This window comes from Mesoplodon bidens (assembly GCF_964165515.1).
Source record: "Mesoplodon bidens genome assembly, chromosome: 11".
Classification (NCBI taxonomy): Eukaryota; Metazoa; Chordata; class Mammalia; order Artiodactyla; family Ziphiidae; genus Mesoplodon; species Mesoplodon bidens.
Window position 1 is genome coordinate 11,319,881 of NC_138167.1, and position 20,191 is coordinate 11,340,071.

Consider the following 20,191-nt stretch of genomic DNA (forward strand, 5'->3'; position numbering starts at 1 on the left):
AATGAGCTTCAATTGCTACCAGACATTGAGTGACAGAAGTACACAATAACACCTTGCAAAAAACCAAAAAAACAACACTAAAAAACCTGAATAAAATGAAGCCTCTGGGTCTAACCACCAATTTCCTGTATTTACAGGAAATACAGGGGACAGAGGACTGTGTTACACAACACTCTGGGGATCCAGATGGCAAATTCCAGTTTGCGGGACATTGCTTGGAACAAATGATGCACTTTTCTTAACAAAAATAATACCCCCAAAAATTGATGGAGGAGGAAACTTAAACCTCATCAATTCCATGAATTCCATAAATTCCATATGTAAGACACATATCAAACAAAATTACAGTCCATAGCCTTTATTAAAAGCCTGTTTCAAACAGACTGTAAAATAAATAATGACTAATTTTAAAACAATTGAAGTCTCTCCTTCTGTATCAATGTTGTCTTTTCAAAAGGGTCCTGAGCCTGAACTGAGTCAAAAATCAATCATTCTAATATTTACAGCTTAGTTGTAACCATGTCATACAATTGATACAGGGTCTATGTCAGTTTCCTGGTTTTGATAATGTATTGTGGTTACGTGAGGTGTTAATCATTGGGGGAAGCTAGGTGAAGGGTACACAAGAGCTCTCTGTTTGTTTTTGCAACTCTGACAATTTTCTAAAAATATTTCAAGATGAAAATTTGTCAAAATCAATCATTGTGCTGGAAACCATCACCAGCTGATTTCTAGTTGCAAGTCATAAGGCCCAACAAAACACTAAGGTCCCTGAGACAAGGATAATCATATAATTCTCTGGAATTCCCCCCAAATATTGGCATGTTATTAGGCATATGGTGGGAGGATGAAGAGAGGGGAAGAATTGGGAACATAGGAGGAATTTCATAAATATTTGTAAATTGATAAGTGGGAGACATTAAGAAATCATGGGTTAAATTTTGGGACTCAAGGATTTAAATGTATGGTTACTGTGCTCTTGGTTTCACCTCTTTTGGAAACTGCTAGAAAAATAGTTTCCAATTATAAAATATGTGAATGGAAAAATAGTCCCAGGCATTGGAACAGATAACCATTACTCACACTACTAAGTGTGGTTGAGTCTTCCTTTAAAACATCTAACTCAACACACGTTGCCAAATGACTAGGAAGCTGGCTCAGTTATTAGGTTCAGTTGTAATTTACAAGATCCTTAATGCAAAAAGAAGTCAAATGCTTTTCAGACAGACAAATATTCACAATTTTTATTCTTACTTTTTAATTTTTGGCTTTACCACTTAAGTTACTGTCCAATGGCATAAAGCAAAAGAGAACTTTAAAAAACATTTTTTAAAAAAATCTGGAAATGCATCACTGAGAAAAAGATGTTATCTTTCTATCCAAAACAGTGGAAACTTATGAACTTTTCTCAATATCGTAGTTCTGTCTACACAACCATTGCATAAGTTTTATAAATGCCATTGTCAGCAAGCAATTGAAAATTGTTTTTTTCCAAATGTTGGAGAAAGAACAACTATCTTATATTAATTAAAGCTAATCTACATTGGCTTTAATTGACTGATGGAGCATTGTATTAATAAGCTCAAGTTTATTAGGTTCAATTCCTATGTGGTCTACTTAGCTTCTCTCGGTAGCATATTTGGTACCATGGTCTTCGACCATGTTTAACTCCCAGACTCTTAACACTGTAGTTTAGCCCAACCTACCCCTACTGTTGCCAAATAGCTCAAAGTATCATCTTAAAATCAAAGCTCAGCATGTCACAGTTGTTGAGGCTTACAGTTTATTTTTTTCAAACAAAACTTATCTTACTATGAAGCGAATGAAAAACTCTAGTCTTAAGGAACCACAGAAAAAGCTCACATTTGCTCTGCCCCAGTAGAGTAATTTTTGGCCTAGTCTACTCCTGCTAGAATGTTAATTTCATGAGTTCAGAGACCCTGTCTGTTTTATTTACCCTTGTATCATTGGTACCCATGACAGTGCCTGGCACTCAGTGTTTATTACATGTAGCTCACAAAAAGCTATATGCTTTTCCAAAGCCGAAAACACCTACTTCAAATGGAAACTGGGTACTTAGAAAACTTAAACAGTGGTTTCCAAAATGTGGTCCTCAGACTAGCAGCATCAGCATCCTCTGGGAATTTGTTAAAAAAATACAAATTCTCTGGCCTTACTACAGACCTGCTGAATCAGAACCTCAGGGGTGGTGACCTGAAATATATATTTTAACAAGTCCCCCAGGTGATTCTGAGGCATGCTAAAGTTTGATATCTACCGGTATAATCTAAAGAAGAAAACTCTTTCCCAAATTTAGCTCTGATTTGCATCACATAAACTCAGCTATTTCAGCACAGAAACATACATATCCTGGAATGATTCTCTGGAAAATGACTTTCTGTAAAGACTAGATATGTGGGCCAATAAAAGTTGATCACTGTTATGCACTTTATATAGCAAGATACCTTGAGTTGTAAGACAAGAATGTGTGTAAGCCTTCCTCCCAGACAACCTATTTTATGGCAAAGTTAAACAGAACTTACTTAATGAACATGGAAGTAACATGATATGGTGTTAATGTCCCCACACCAAGAGTCAACGACCTTTGTTTTTCTTTACTAGCTGAAAATTATCCAAAAAACTCATTGGGATTCCTTATCGTTTCAGTGAGCTAAATAATACCAAAGTGGAAAATTCTAGGATTCAGTAAGAGCATCCAGGGCCTAAAATGTTCCAAAACCAACATATTTCTAGATGACAGAAAGAAGAGAAGGATGATACACATGCTGTATCCAAAAAGATCCTGACAAGCCAGAAGAATAAATTAAATTTAACAAAACAGTATTTTAGAGGATAAAAATTAACTTCTACACCTGAATGAAACATACACATACTCAGGTACAAGTTTGGGATGATTTGACTCAGCAACAGCATATATTTAAAGAAAAAGACTTCATTTGCAGTATACACCCCATGAGCCAACACTGTACCCACTGTCACCCTGAAAACAACAGTGACCTTAGAATGTCTTAGCAGAAGCAAAGTGTCTAGTATCAAAACCACAGCTGTGCTCTGATCTGGTCTGGGCATCCCACATCTGAAATGCCTGCATTCATTTCCAAGCCCTACACTTCGTGGAGTGCACAGCTGGAGTGGAACAGCAAGGATGATGCTGTGACCAGAAACCGTGATCTCTGCAGAGCAAATGAAATCACCGTGAGGAACCAGACAATGGAAAAGAAAACTCAGGCATGGGTGGAGGCATGCTGGTTTATCTTCAAATACATTAAGGGCTGTCATAAGGAAGAAGAATTTAAAGTGCTCTGTGGAACTTGAAGGGGTTAAAGTCAGTGAGTAGAAACTGATGAACAGCCTTTGGTTGCAAAGAACATAAAGTAACAGACAGGAAGACTTGTGATAGTTTTATGTGCCAGTTTGTCTGGGCTCTAGGACCCAGTTATTCAATCAAATATTACTGTAGGAGTTGCTGTGGAGGCATTTTGTAGATATGGTTAACATCTACAATCAGTTGACCTTAAGCAAAAGAGATTAGCCTGAATGATGTGGGTGGACCTTATCTGATTACTGGAAGGCCTTTAGTGCAAAAATTGAGCTTTCCCAGAGTGAAAGAAATTCTTCCTCTAGCTTGCAGCATTCACTCCTCCCTGACTTTCCAGCCTGCCACCTTTCTCTACAGATTTCAGTCTTGCCAGCCCAAATAAATATAGAAAGACGTAATGTGTGTGTGTGTGTGTGTGTGTGTGTGTGTGTGTGTGTGTGTGTCCTACCGGTTCTGTTTCTCTGGAAGACTGTAACTGATACAGTTGCCCAAGGATAGAAAGGTCTATTTCTTCTCATGCTGAGTTCCTGTTACCAGAGATATTCAAGTGCAGGAGAGGAAACCACTTTGGCAACAATAAAGAGACCGTTTAGAAGATATGATTCTTGATGAAATTATATAGCATGTATAGACCACAGACTCTAACTCAATTTATTCCCTTTATTGAGGAACCAGTCTTCATCTGCTCTGGGAATATAATAATGAGCAGAAATAGTTACTACTCTGCTTTTTTGGAACGTACATGAATCCTGTATTATGTGCAAGCTATACTAGAACACAGAGTTGGCACTCAACAGATACTTGTTGAATGAATAATTGAATGAATGAATAAAAACATAGTTTAAGATTATAGGGAAACATATAGATACATATATCTATATATTTTTTGAGAAATGTTTCTATCAAAAATATGTAAATGTTTTAAAGCTTTAATTTTTTAATAAGGATAAGATTTGATTATCAAAAAGTTCTATAACATGCCATATTTCCTTCTCCAGTAAGGCATAAGTCCAAATTATTTTCCTTAACTCTTCTCCTTTTTTTTTTTTTTTTTTTTTTTTTTTTTTTTTGCGGTAGGCGGGCCTCTCACTGTTGTGGCCTCTCCCCTTGCAGAGCACAGGCTCCGGATGCGCAGGCCCAGCAGCCATGGCTCACGGGCCTAGCCGCTCTGCGGCATGTGGGATCTTCCCAGACCGGGGCACGAACCCGTGTCCCCTGCATCGGCAGGCGGACTCTCAACCACTGCGCCACCAGGGAAGCCCACTCTTCTCCTTTTTTGACCCCCTTACATATGGAGCCTAAAAAAACACCCTGACTTAATGTCTATTCATTTCACACATTTGAAAGTGCAAATTCCTTCAGCATAGAACCTACAACCTCTGGATAGTCTGTAACGTTATACACTCAGTGGAGGAACACTCATAGTCAACTACTGACCTGAGCGTGTTCATCCAGCCTCCAGTGACGGACAGCCAGGAAACCGACCATACTGCTTTTCCAAACACGAATGTTAAGGAATGCAGGGGAAGAACTGCACGGATTTCAATAATAAAAGCATGATAGTATTAGGACAATATTTATATCACACTTGTAACTTTTCAAAGTACTTTCACAGCCTATCCAACCTGCATCACTGTAAAAAAAAAAAAAAGCAAATAAAAGTATCATTTGACGGATGAATAAAAAGAGAGAGTCATGGATGGGATGAAGGTGAAGGTTAAACCCCAATCCTTTCACTCGGTTCAGTTGGGTACTTGTTTTTTTCATTAGATCATACTGACAGAACATGGCACATCATATTCTTTTTTGATAACAATGGAAAATGTACCCTTTAGTAGAAGATGATTCATCAGTCTTCTTACTCTTGATCTAAAGCTATAACAAATGGAATACTGCATTATAGGGGAAATTTCCTACATATACAGGTTGCTGAGAATCTTGGTTGTATTGAATGGCAACTTACCCCGTACTCCCAGGGGGCTTTGCCATGCATTGGTAATTCACTGATTACTGGAAATTTCTTACAAAAATAAAACTCTTTAGATTTTTTTTTTACAAAATTCATATTATAAAATTCTAATGATTATTTCATTCCCCAATAAAAGGTGTTTGAAAGGAACAGGGTGATACAAAATGAAAACCCTTAGTAGCAAAGTTGCAAAAGTCTTGCACAGTCATAAACTGGGATTCTAGACTTGGCTGCGGCTCCAATAAGTTGGGTGATCTAGGTAAGAATCTCTCTCATGTGTATGTATAGGAGCCTTACCTATTTGCTTATTCCAGGCTGAAATTACCTATTTCAGGCTGCCTTGTCTTCATAATATAACTACTTTCATTTTTAATGGGATGGAAGAAATTATGGCTGTTTTTCTGAAACCACATCAATTTTTAAAGGCAGCTGGAGCAATAGGGATGCGTTTGCACTGGAATTTTGGCTTCAAGGCCAGTACCACCTTGAAAATTTGGCTGATTTCCCCAAACCCATGAGTTGGAGAAATACCAGTAATAAAAAGGGGAATTACAAGGATGATTTACAATTTTCTTCACTCCCCCCCTCAAATTTAGTCTTTGTCCATTGCCAAGAAAATAAGTCAAGATCAAAATGGAACCAATTGGTAACTGATAATTAAACTACAGCAAAATATTTCAATAAATAAATTAGCCATCAGATAAAAATTAAGGACAATTGAATTTTGATAATACATCCCAGCAGAAAAAAAGCAGAGACAGAGATATGTCCTTCTGACTTTGAAAAACAGCTCTTGATTTTGTTTTGTTTTCCAGTATTGTTTCTTTCCTAATTATATTTTTCTTGGGAGAAAAGCTTAAGAATTGGCCACTGCCAGCCTACAAAAATGTTTACCCACCAATAAACAACTGATTTTGATTCTTTTAATTTTTCTTTCCTCTTCTTTCTTTCCTTTCCCTTTCTTTTTCTAAGTACTTATAAGCACGATTCCTCATCTTTGTTTAGCTTCCTGGGCATGCAAGAAAAGTCTGCATGACTTAAACCTAGCACAGAAGTCTGACTTTTTGTACATATCCATAGGTATACACCTGCAGTTTGAAAAGACCCTTTTATTCCGCTTGGGGTGGAAGAATCAAATGAAAATAAACTCATTTCAGCTGTTTGTCTCTTTTTGCTTTTCTATCTTTGCAGGTAAAGGAAGGTATAAATGCTTGAAAGCCACAGGTAACCACATCACCGTATTTTATGACAAGAGAACAGCTATTTTTCCAGCATTATCCAAACTTGTCTCAATGCCACCTTCCTCCCTTTGGCCCAGTCTATTAAAAAACAATTACTTCTCTAACCACCATCTACACAGGAACCAATGGACCTGATTTCCGGTAATCTTTAAATTTCAACAACCACTTAGGAAAGCCTTCTTCACACACACACACACACACACACACACACACACACACACACACGTTTCCAGGAGCTGTGGAACTTCTGTACCCACCTGAAACACAGCCTGCCCCTCTTTTTACCTAAACAAATATTTAAAGAAAAATTACCATTAATATTATACTGTATAATCTTAGAACAAGAATAAACAAGAACTTGAAGAGCTGCTTGGCAACTTAAGTAGGTAAAAAGTGAGGTACAGGACCATTGCCAGTGCTCACATTCATGTGATGCACACAGCTGAGGCTATTTCCTCTGCTTGTAGTCCTGAAACTGGACCCAAAGCCTAGGCATTATTGAAGCCACAGATCAATTTGCTATATCTTCCTGAAGAGTTCATTTTAGTCCCTGATTTGGGGATAACATTGTTTTTATGTTCAAACAAACATAGACATATTGTGGATCAATCTTAAAATTTGCCTATATTTCTATAAGTAATAAAACATGCAAAATAATTACATGATTGTAATGAGATGCTTGCATGACCCAATCCCCTAGATCTCTCTCCTCCTTCTTTTAGAAGTATTTTGAAGACAATGTTTAAGAAGCATCATACTACACCATGAAGTATAAATGAAGGGAACGAACTGGTATAGCTACTTGGGTAAAGAAAAAGTGCCAAAACACAAAGCTGAGCTCTAGAGCACAAGGAAATTGACCTACCTAAGTTGCTACTGATATTGTCTTTGTTTAATATATATGAGATCTCATAAACATAACTCAGCCATAAAGAAACATATATGTTAAAGCAGTATCTGGTGCTCATTGGAAAAGTCACATTTAAAATCAGAATTGTCCCTGCCTGTCCCACTTGAAAATAAAATGAAAAAGGCTTTTTAAAACTTTTCATAATTGAGAGAGAGGGGGAAAAGCAAACAAGAACAAGAAAAAGGAAGAAAAACGAAATCTCTCTGTGCCAAGGGAAACTGTATCACATGCTTGTTTGTGTTTGGCACTCAATTCATAGCCCAGCCATCTGAGTCTATGAACTTAAGCCTTCACGGACGAGTGCGTCAATTGGCTTTTGAATCAGAGAACAGCATTACTCCATTAACTTTGAGACTATCCCTTTCAAGAAATATATTTAGCTATGGCACACAATATTTCAGTCCTAAAATGAGAACGTCAACTGTGAAATGCAACTGAAAATTTCAGTTGTTTTTCTCTCGACTCCTCCTACTTACTACACATTCGAATAATGTGAATCCAGGAAGCATTTACATAAATATGGTGTGCATTCTAGGTTTTATGGCAGGTCTTTCTTCTTTCATTACTTGGAGCCTGCCACATTACAGGCTGGCACACACGAGTAAGGAAATCTATGCCCTACATGCCGTGTTATCACTGGCTGCCTTACCCTTAGCCAGAGAAGGGAAACGTTTACCCTGCTGGGGCAAGAGAAGAAGCAAAGGGCTGGGAAAACTTGGATCTCCACTTTGAAGATTCCACACAGTGTTCCCCGTGCTGAACCAGCAAGCTCGCCAAGCCAGGAAGCTCACTTGAAGACAGAACTGCAAGAACTGCCAAAACTAGACAGAAGGAAGAAGAATCCTCCTGATATAAAAGACCCTGTAAATACTGCAATATACATACACATGCACACATACCCGACATGTTTTGTAATGAACACATTATTAAATTTCGCCTGTGCTGACGCTTCTAATGTCAACCTGTCAACCAAAGACTTCTGGTTAACGTTAAATTCTGTTTTAAACATGGAAGGCTTATCTGTTACCTGGGCTTAGGAAACCATCTACCACATACCAGAAGCACTTTCAAATTTAACGGTGTTAATTTATTGATGACACCATAATACTTCTGGCTGTTTTTCCAAGATTTCCAAGATATTAGCCAGGAGAAGTATTGTTATGATCAGCAGCGGTCAAGCTGTAATTGACATAAACCAGACTCTGGATTTAAGAGAAAGAGAGAGACTGAGAAAGTGTGTGTGTGTGTGTGTGTGTGTGTGTGTGTGTTTAGGGTGTGCTGAGCAGCAATACAAAATTTTTTCTTACAGGCTTTCTGACTTTTACTGAAAACCCAAATATCCACTTGAATGTAGATATATCTTTGATTGTATGGTTTCATTAGACAACTTACAAGTGAAGAAGAGCATACCTTGAAAAATTGTAATAATATAAACGAATATACTTGAGCACTTAATATGTGCCAGGTACTGTTCTAAGAGATTTGCGTGTAATAACTCAGCCAGTCCTAACGACAACTCTTTGAAATAGGCACTATTACATCCTTCATATAATTGCAGAAATTGAAAATTTAAGTACCTTGTTAAAGTTGCTAAATTCACACAGCTAATAAAGTGTAGAACTGGGAGCCAGACCTAATAGTGTGACTCCAGGACTCCTGTTCTTGACTCCATTAGCAAATGGCCAATATGGTCTTATTTACCCCAAATTCCAAATTGGTATTGAGTGTGCAGGAAAGCAGATGGGCCAGGTAAGGTTTGAAGCCTCTGAAGCAATTCACACAGACCCAGGTTCAAATCAGAGGCGCTCAGTTTCTACCACTCCAAGATCACAAGCTGCCGCCCCTTCTCAGGAATGTTTGGTGAGAAATGGATTGTTTGAGCCCACGGGTGGATCATGACCATTTGGGGGAGGCATTTGAGTAAGTGAGGAGCCGTAGTTACATTCCAGCAGGTATTATTTCTTGCAGACTTAAAAAAACAAAAATTACTTATAAGACAAATTGAATCTGTACAATAGGAAGGCGAAGGTGGGATACAATGATTAGGCAGAGATAGCCATATTAATTAAGAACTAGTATAAACGTGAATTCACAGTCTGGTTTCAAAGTTGAGAGATAAGATATGAAGTACTCTATGGTTGTTTTCACTGAATTATGGGAAAAGGTCTCAGAACTGTCTCCCATGCATAAGTCAAACCAGTCTACTTTATAAACGGGAGGTGTGGTTACAAGGTCTCAGGAAAACAGTCTCATGTTGAAATAGGAAAACACTGTCTGTTTATAGATGACAGACAAAAAGGCAATTGTTTAAAGGCATGTGGTCTATCACTGTCATTTTCACCTAAATGAAAATAAACACGCATGGTAGAATGTATATAAGGTGGACAGGAAAACCAGTCCAAAGAAGAGTCATTAATCAAGAGTCATCACATTTTCGAGCTGGAAAGGACCTAAATGAACAAGTTCAACTTCTGCACTTTCCATAAATTAAAACCAAGGTCAACAGAATGTGGACTCTGTGTGCAGGTGTCATCTTCAGCTCTGGGCATGAGGGCTTTCCCGTAGGGAGAGGGTCTGCAGTGAGAGGACAAGAGGCTGATATGTAGAACCTGAGAGCCCCAATCTTTGAGAGAAGTAGGCCAATAAAAAGCAGCACATGAAGATGGCTGCTTAGGGTCAATGGAGAGGTGGCGGGAAAGCCAAGAAGTGTGACGTCATTGGAGCCTGGGAAGGAAGGAGTTTTAGGAAAGCGTAAGTGGTTATGTTAAACAGTAACAAGAGTTCTAAGAAGACCAGAACTGAGAAAGATTCATTAGATCGGTTATTGATCTGTGGTGACCCTCACAAAAGCAGTTTCAGCAGCATGATCACAGTGGAAGATTGCCATGCTTAAGCAATGAATGGGAAGTCCCAAAAAGTTAAGACAGTGAGGGCAGAGCCCAAGTTCAATAACCCTGGAGAAAAGAAAAAGATGGAGTAGTGGACAAAGAAATGCTCAAGGGGAAAAGGTCAGTAGAGAATGAGAAGAATCCTTGAAGAAATAATTGACACAACTTGGGGGAAGACAAAGGAAACTGAGGTCTAACTGATGGATCAGCCTTGACAGGAGGAGATACCCAGTTTGCTCTGAGATAATACAGATGAAAAAGGGCGGGTATACGGTACATAGAGTTAAGTGGTTCTCTCCACTGGATTTTTATTTTTATGTTTCACTTTTCAAATGAGGCAGAGTTTATTTTGGTAAATGATATAAGGTTAAAAATTCCCCTTCCCTTATTGCCTGTGTTAAATGTTGCATGCATGAATGTTAAACACTGAGCTCTAAGTCTAGATCCCTCGGTCGTGAAAAATTTAGACCAACTCTTGTCAGAACACGTCTTCCCACACACGGCATCGCCTTGATCCTCCACTCACTGGGACAGTTTCCTCATTCTCCAGAGCCTTCCACCAGCTACAGAAATTGTTTGTTCTCACGCCATCAGGAAACACTGAGGAGATTAATAGGGAGGAGTTTAACCATCTTCGATCTCCTGAAGGCTGGCAGTTTCTTAGCCTTGTCAACTATCTATTTTTTTTGCTTGGTTTCTGCCAGAGGCCAGAGCAAGTGGTAAGCAGGAGAAAAGGGTGTCTGCAGAAAAGAGCCCTCTTGAGAAAAGAGCCCTCTTGAGAAAATAAAAAGAAAAAAGAGAGACAGAGAGACAGAGAGACAGAGAGAGAGGAAGACTTAGAACTTAGAATAGGGAATATTTACTGCTGAAATTATACCACAGAGCTGGTTTGGAAAGAGAGGCTGGTCACAGAATTAAAAGCTGCTCATGCGTGTTTGTTTAAGATTATGTGGATGACTTGTACTGGATGATCCGAATGGGTTTCCCTCTACAAACACACACCTACTAGGTGTCTGTTTGAGTCCTTTCCTGAGAACCAAGAGCTCAATGGGCAAAGTCAATTATGAGTCTTTCCTCCAGTGAGAGATCAAAGCAACGTTATCTGAAAAACCACGTTGCCCTGATATTTCAGCAACATGTACTTAGCATTTAATTATAAAATCTGAGATCCATTTCTCAAATTGGATTAGATACATTTTCACTTCCACCATTTCACCCTTCATCTTAAAGGTCTGCAAACCTTTACTGAGGTGTGAAATACAAAAGCCTCTGGATTACCAACATGGGCCACAACTGGATCATTTGAATTCACCCCAGAGGTTCCGGCAATAGCTATCTTACTTGAGGTCACACACGCCCCAGCTTACACCAGTCCTCCCCAATTTTAGATGTGTTGGGTGATAATACAATTCTGTTTCTTGTAAAGATATATTCCCTCAGCAAGCATGTATTCAGCACCCAACACATGCTTGACACTGAGCCAGTTGCTGAAAATATCAAGACTGATGAGATATTACATTGGCCCCTCAAGATCTCATATAGAGAAAAAAAGAGCCAATGTATTTTTTAATTTCTACAGTCTGATTTCTTTGGAAGTTGAACATCCTTCCTCAGAATACCGAGACCTGTGATGTATCCACTGCCTTGTGTATTACCAGCGGAGCTTCTTTACCATAAAGAAGCAAAAGAGGACGTAAAAGCTGGTTATGCCAAATGAAAATTTCAGATAAAGAGAAAGAGGCTTCATCTAAAAGAGCAACACAGGAGAACAGGAGAGAGAGAGACACACACACACACAAACACACACACAAACAACCACCACAAAAATCTTACCTGACTTGCCCACGCCTGCTCTCCCAAATATTGCCAGTTTGACCTCTGAACTTTTAGCCATGCCGGCTGCTGGTAGACAATTCACTGTGGTTCAAACTAAAGAGCTGAGAAGATCTTTTTGGTTCCAGCCCTTGGTTTCACCATATCATTGTAAATCAGCAATCCTTCAACAAAAGAGATTTGGGAATTCATAACTGACTGGAGAAAGAAACTCATATTTATTAAAACATCTCCTATGTGCCAGCACCATTCACTCGATCAGCGTCTTCCCTGTTGATCTTCACCACAATCCTGCGAGAGGGTTCTAACAATATACTGTAAACCCTTCAACTAAAAAGTGATAGATCCAGGACTTGCACATAGATCTGTTTGGTTCTAAAAAATGCATTTTTACACAAGATAGCATTTTCAAAAGTACTTTCTCAAAGAATGTTTTTTGTTAGTAATTGATAACAAATACTTGCCTGTGAATACATGTATTTACCATATATCTGTAAACATCCAATATACATACACACATGGGGAGAGTCACATTTAAAACTGTTATTTCACTTTGGGCTGAATAATACACATTCATATTAGTGTATCCCATTGTAATATGATTGAATTTGCATTCCAAGGTTTAAATTTTATCTCCATTCCCACTAGATCACATGGTTGAGTCACGTGACAGATACCCATGTTCCAAAATTGATACATAACATCTAGATAATATTTTTATATTTTTCTGGGCACAATGCCCTGGTACACAAAAGATAAATGCCATGGGCTGACTTCTGATTCCTTTTCTATGACAACCTCAAGTAAATTAATTTATGGTACTGTCCTGACACTTGGGAAATGACATGATATACAATGTAAGCACATTTTATATAGTTGGGTGCTTTAGGAAGGACACTTAGGTCCTTGGTACCATGGAAATGTAAAATTGGAAAAAGCCTTGGAGTCAACAGAAAAATCCATCCAGCCTTCCTTTATGATCAGACAACCATCTAACAACCATCCTGGGTCTAATTTATCACTTCCAGGTATGGGGGGAGGAGAGAAGCATTATATCAACTTTTGCTTTTCTTTCACTGAGAGCCCTTCAAGTAGCCAAGCAGCTATTAGGAACCTTTGCCCCATTCTAGAGGTCTACTTTCTAGGAAAATGAGACCCAGTCATCTTTCCTGGTTCTTCATGGGACATCTGTTCTTGTTTATGTTTTTTTGACCCTCACCTTCCCTCCTCACCATGTGCAGCTCTCTTCTGTGGTATTTGCCATTTTAATCACTCTAAAAATGTGGCATCCTCTGCATTCGCCCCTTGAGATATGACCTGACAAATGACCCAGCAAAAGTTTCATACGATTCTTCCTCTTCTTCATCTGGCACTGTAGTTATATTTCAGCACACTCATATTAAGGCTCCCATTTTTCACGTGAATTGCAGGCTCCCCTCTTCTGAACTTCTGCTATCGATGTTTTCAACCTAAATACAAGACTTCACTTTCAAGTCTGTTATCTAAACACATGAACTGTTCCTGCCAGAGTTTTGGCATCTACAAATTTTCAAAAAGAGCTTTTCCAGAGAAAGAAAATAGTAAAAGTCCTTCTGAAAAAGTGTTTCTACAAAGACGTTAACGTGTAATCGTCTCCTTCATTACACATCTAAACTATGGACCTGTACCTCACAAATTTTGTATTTGCTGATTTCCACAGTCCAGAGCTTCCTCCGAAGGACAGAAAGGTCAACAATGACATTGGCTGTTGTTTACTTCATCCCAATAATGAACAAACTCCCTAGTGATCATTAATAGTACAAAAACCAGAAGCTTTTACATCTGTAATTTGTCCAGTCCCACACTTTTGGCTAAAGATAAAAAGAATTTCATTATTTGTCATTTTATATGCATTCATTACGAAAAGGCCTCGGGTAAGCTGGGATGAAGTGAGAGAGTGGCATTGACATACATACACTACCAAATGTAAAATAGATAGCTAGTGAGAAGCAGCTGCCTAGCACAGGGAGATCAGCTCAGTGCTTTGTGACCACCTAGAGGGGTGGGATAGGGAGGGTGGGAGGGAGACGCAAGAGGGAGGAGATATGCAGATATATGTATGTGTATAGCTGATTCACTTTGTTATAAAGCAGAAACTAACACACCATTGTACAGCAATTACAGTGCAATAAAGATGTTAAAAAAAGAAGAAGATACAATCTAAAAAAATTTGAAGATCAAAAAGAAAAAAAAAAGAAAAGGCCTCTGTGCTTAAGGCTCAGTGGTTCAGCACAGAAGCATCACAGAAGCATAATCTATCGAGATGTATTAACTAAATAAATTCCGAATAAGAATGGCAAGCATTTCTTTGAAATATAGAACATGCAAGTGTCTGGAGCTTGTATAAACAGCAATTCGTTATTTCATACAGAACGGTTCATTCCCATGCACATAAAAATCCAAATAATTTACTATCTGATTTATGCCTCAAGAAAGTAGCCATCAAATGTGGTTTAAAAAGAAAAAAACAAAACATTTGTTAAGTTAAAATTTTCAGTAACTCCCAAATGGCCTCAGAGGCATAGGAATGTCACATAAGAAAGAAAAATTGTGTAGGTTAAAATTTTCATACATAACCTAATAAAGATGCAGCTAGTTATTGTAAATCTTAGGTTGTGTTTAGAAAAATCCCTTAAAGGAAGACACAAAACTGACATATATCCTTCAACATTTTCTCTCATGAAAATGTGAAAAGTTAACATTTGATAAAGATAGAAAACAAAGATAAATGTGTAAATTGTTTTAATAAGGGACCTGTTGCCAAGTCTCTGATGTTCAAAATAATTCATGATCCAAGACCTTCCATAACACGGATCGAAGAAAACATTTTTTTTCATGTTGTTGTGCAGAAATATTCTGGCTGGGTCTTGAAGCTGCCGTTCACTTTTTACATGGACAGTGCTTTATTAGGACAAAAACTTCTCAGTTCTAATCACCCCTAAAGCTAAAATCACACTTAGGTATTTAAGAGATTAAAGGTTTTTCCTAAACATAAAGGTACCAAAAGAAAGCTTAGAAAGAAGAAGAAAAGAAAAAAGCAAGACTCCAAATTCTGTGTCACATTAATGCATGCACTGATTCATCCCACATTTATGCTAAATGGCCACCTTCAAGGAGCTTACAATTCAATAGGCCTATGACATCTAGTTCACTAATAACCCGATTTTCATATTTATTTAAAAATAATGATTTATCCGTAATAGATCAATCCCAAGACTATTATACTTATCAAGGTCCATGCTTTCTAGTTCCTTTTGGAAAAAAAAAAAAAAAAGGAAGCATCTTTATATGGTAATAGTTTTGTAGCTTCTATATTTATGGTCTCATCAAAATAAAGTGCAGGTGTTTAGGGAAGCAAAGAATCTAGTCTGATCGTGGGAATGAGATTCTCTTTGGGCCGCTCCTTCTCTAGCTCTGAAATCAAGTTTTCCTGGTCTCATTGTCAGAAATTCTCCCTTATCTTATCACAACGCAGCACGCACAGGAATGAGGATGATTGTACGAGACCCCTGGCTATACCGTTGCTCGGAAAGCAACAGGTATCCTGGAATGATAAACAAACAAGCGCATCGTGGACTGCAGGTCACTTGCTCTCGACCTAGGGAGCAAATGCAGCCTAAGTCAAAAGGGCATTCTCGGTCTCAGCTCGGACGGAGGGCTCTGTCAAGCTCTGGGCGCCGGCGCTCACATCTCCCTCTCGGTGACCCACAACCCCCGCCTGGGAGGACCCAGTGACCAGGAGGACCGCCCCAGAGGCCGAGCGTTCGGGGGCTCGAAAGGGTCTGCAGGAAGCAATCCCGAAAGAGCCACCTGGGCACGTGCGTGACACTCACCTGTTCATACTCTCCAGGCCCGGGAGAGCCGCGGTCCCCTTGCAAGTTCGGAATCGGTCCTCCGGGACCGCTAACCCTCCCACGCTGCGCAGCCCAGTCTGCGGGGGGCCGTTTCCCAGCTGCTGGGCTGCGATCGCTGGTGGGAGCGGCGGCAGCTGCGGCAAGTGCTGGCGGAGCGGCCAGGATCTCCTCGCCGCCACTCGCTCAGACTAGCCGCCGAGGGACTGCGGCAGGACTCGAGCTCAGCCCGAGAGGCCGCCAGGATGCTGCAGTGCGGCGCTCGGGCGCCCCCTACCGGGGCCAGCGCCCGGCTTTTCCCGCGAGGCCGCCCCCGGCTGGTGAGTACAAACATCCAAATATCCGCCTTCGCGCTGCACCGGAGACAGGCTTCCCTTTGCCCCTGCTCAGTTCCCAGTCTCTAGGTTCCCACAGAAGGACCTCTTTCCTTAGTCAAAACCTTGCGTGTGAAAGCATTACTAGGTGATGTTTTCTATTCCATACTTCAAACCACCCTCACAACGTCCCTTAGAGACACGTTTAATTATCCCCATGATACCCGAGAGGAAATTTAGAATAACTTGTCCAAGGCTAGTAAAATGGTTGGAATGAAATCCAGACCGGATTGGAAACTGAGATGCTAGAAGAGACATAAATAGTGAATTCAACTGAAATTCATATCTGTATATTTGAGAAAGTTCCAAAAGCTTCACACTGTCCTTACAAGATCGGCATTTACAACGTTTGAAGTCATGGTCCATCATCCTCAAAACCTAGCAAAGGTGATTAATAGTCGTGCTGTGCCTTTCACATCGCTCATCTCATTTGGTGTTTTATACCCTCCCTTGAGGTAAGCACTAGTATTTAAAATTATTAGCCTTTCAGAGACGAGGAGGTGAGTTTCAGAGAGGTGAAATCACTTCCCAAAGACTAAGAAATTTTGATTAGAGGAGCAGGAAACACCTACGTTATTTTTTTCCTTTGAAACCTAGGTGTTCTTAGCAAGATACCAGATGGCCTCCAGAAAACCACCGCATAGAGCAGATCGGGACCTAGGGCTAAGTGAACAGTCTTCAGCGTGTCCTTGATGGAAGAGATGTAGCCAAGGAGGCAGTTTCCAGGGCCGGCTGACCTGGAAAGCCACTGCAGACGCGAGTTGTGGGCCACGCTGACCGGAACAGCTGGGTCTGTAAGAATTGCCTCGCCGTGCAGGAGTAGTCCTACAAATTCTTGGAGAAAGCTCAAACACTGTTTCCTCTGTGACTTTCCTGATCACTAATCTGTCTCCTGCTCCCGCAAACACACGACCTGCTTTAGATGACCCGATTCTATGTCTCAGCTCCCTGTGATCTATCATCGCCTTTGCATTGTATTCACTTTTATTTCTCAGTCTTCTCCATGAAAACTTGACCTTCCTGCATGTAGGAATACAGCATATGCATCTCTGTATTTCCAGGCTCTACGATCATGACTGGCACATAGTGGGCGTTCAAAAAACAGTTGTTGAGTGAATGAAGAGAAAGAACAAGTTGGGACCGTGTATGTTGGATTTATTTGTACCTGCTGAATTTGGGACAGAATAGCTAGTAAGTAGATGAACATTTGGGTCTGAACTTCAGGAAAGAGGTCTGAGAGAGAGAGAGATTGCAGGGTCTCGGCATGCAGGAAGTTTTTAAAGCCTGCGATGTGGAAAGAATGGTCCAGGTAGATTATATGGAATTTTATAGAAATCCAATTACATGGAGTTTTGTGGCACTGAGGTGTTCAGGTCTCACGTGGTACCCATGGAAGCAGTTAATACAAGGATCTGTATCTATCTATACCTGTACCTATATTTCCTTCTTACAGAGACTTAAGTTGAATTCCTACTTTGCCACTCTTACTTAACTGGAGTTATTGAAAGGGGTCCAAGCCAGGCTCCTTCTGTAATAGCTCCTTGGGAACTTGTCTACAGAACTTAGGCAAGTTGTCTCCATCCTCCTACTTAGCACATATAGGCCAGCATTGCTCTGTCAATTAGGGAAGCACTTGCAGGCACACCTGGAGCTCTTGACGTGCTGTACCCAGAGAGGTGAAGTAGCTACATTGGAGCCTGACACCCATGGTGTGATATCTTCAGTATGTAGCCTATATTCTATGGGAGTGTTTCCTTTGTCTCAAAAGTGGCAAAAAAAAAAAAAAAAAAAAAAAAAAAAGAGCCAGTCTCCCTTATGCTGACTGCTTCATGGATCAGAAAGAAGGACAGAGGATATTTTTGCACTTAAGGATCCACAATAATTGCTTGCTGGGTAGCAATAGCCCTGAGGAGAGGTCTTGTCATCCTCTGGTCCCTTAGCCTGACTTCAGGCCTAAGCTAAAACTTCTAACACAAAACTAGTAGATGATTCATCAGTGTAAGCCCAAAACACATTACAAACTGGAATTGTGTGTGTGTGTGTGTGTGTGTGTGTGTGTAGTTGCCAAATCATGTTCATTGTAAATAATTCAAGTAGTTGAAAGAATACAAAGAAGTAGAAAATCACCCCCAAAATCATACTATCCAGAAATAACCATTGTTACCATAAGAGACCTTCAAGATGTTGTAGAATGTAAATGAATCAATGGGTGGATATATTAAATAGCATGTAGATATGCTAAGTGCAATCATACTCTTTTAATAAATAAATAAATGTTATTTTTAATTAAAAATACACTAAATTAAGCAGAAGATAAAGAAATGAAGGTGAACCTTAAAAGATGGCTGAATTTTAGATGTTAACTGACCTCACGAGATATTTTATCCTAAAGATTAAAATTATTAATTACACAATAATTAGATCTGAGTTAAACTTATTAATTACACAATAATCAGATCTGAAGTTAAAATTATCAATTACATAATAATCAGATCTGAATTCATTATGTTTAACCATATATTTGTTTAGATTTAAATTTACATGGTTATTTATATATTTATTTTGTTCATATTTAACCATATATTTGTTTTAGTCAATGTCAATTGACTTTTTGCCATTTAAAAAGGAGGAAATTAGTTTCTTATTATTCCTCTCACTTCACCTTCCCTTCTCCTATATTTTTACTTCTATAGTATTTTTATCAAGATTTACAATTTTGCAGTTGTTCTGTAACACTAATAAAGTGCTGCTAAAACTAATAAAGTGCTTTAAAGTGTGACAAAATCTATATCACACTCGTTAATGTATATACACCCAATACGGGAGCACCTAAATATATAAAGCAAATACAGATAAGATATAAAGGGGAAAATTCACAATAATACAATAATAGTAGGGGACTTTAACACCTCAATTATAACAGTGAACAGGTCATCCAGACGGAAAATCAATAAAGCAATAGTGGTCTTCACTGATACAATAGACCAATTGGACTTAATAGATATCTATAAGACATTACATCCAAAAAGAGCAGAAAATCCATTCTTTTCAAGTGCATATGTAACGTTCTCCAGGACATAGTAAGTCCCCTACATATGAACAAGTTCTGTTCCGAGAGTGAGTTTCGTCAGTCCAATTTGTTTGTAAGTCCAACAAAGTTAGCCTAGGTACCCAACTAGTACAATCAGCTATGTAGTACTGTACTGTAATAGGTTTATAATACTTTTCACACAAATAATGCATAAAAAACTAAGAAACACAAAAAATAAAGAAAACATTTTTAAACTTACAGTACAGTACTTTGAAAAGTACAGTAGTACTGTACAACAGCTGGCATACAAGGGCTGGCATCGAGTGAACAGGCAAGAAGAGTTATTGACTGGAGGAGGGAGAGGAGGTGGGAGATGGTAGAGCTGAAGGATCATCAGCTATAGGAGATGGAGGGCAGGCTGCAATTTCACTCATGCCTGACTTTGATGGCACAGGTTCTGGTTCCTTGCTGGATTCAACTCTATCTACCCTCTTGAAAAAACGATCCAGTGATGTCTGGGTAGTAGCTCTTTTTTTCTCATCATAGATGATACAGTAGCACTGGATTTCATTCTGAAGAGCTGCTGCAACCTTCGTATACTGTTCTATGTTCGGGTGCTGTGCTTCAAAAACTAACAGTGCCTCCTCAAATAAAGGAAATCCCTTGCCATTTTCTGTGTCATGAACCTCTTCAGTTCTTCAGTTACTCCTTCTTC

General features: G+C 39.2%; 1 protein-coding gene across 2 annotated transcripts in view; it reads right to left on the reverse strand.

The window, feature by feature from the left end:
- Nucleotides 1-16,280, reverse strand: part of RERG (RAS like estrogen regulated growth inhibitor) — a 106,669-nt gene extending 90,389 nt beyond the window's left edge. For both annotated transcript variants that reach the window (XM_081248949.1, XM_081248948.1), the window contains exons 1-2: nt 16,054-16,280; nt 12,182-12,345 (exon numbers count right to left, since the gene is read on the reverse strand). In XM_081248949.1, coding sequence (XP_081105075.1) covers nt 12,182-12,242 — 61 coding nt within the window. In that variant the 5' untranslated portion in view covers nt 12,243-12,345; nt 16,054-16,280. The remainder of the gene's footprint in view (nt 1-12,181; nt 12,346-16,053) is intronic.
- Between the last annotated feature and the right edge of the window lie 3,911 nt (nt 16,281-20,191).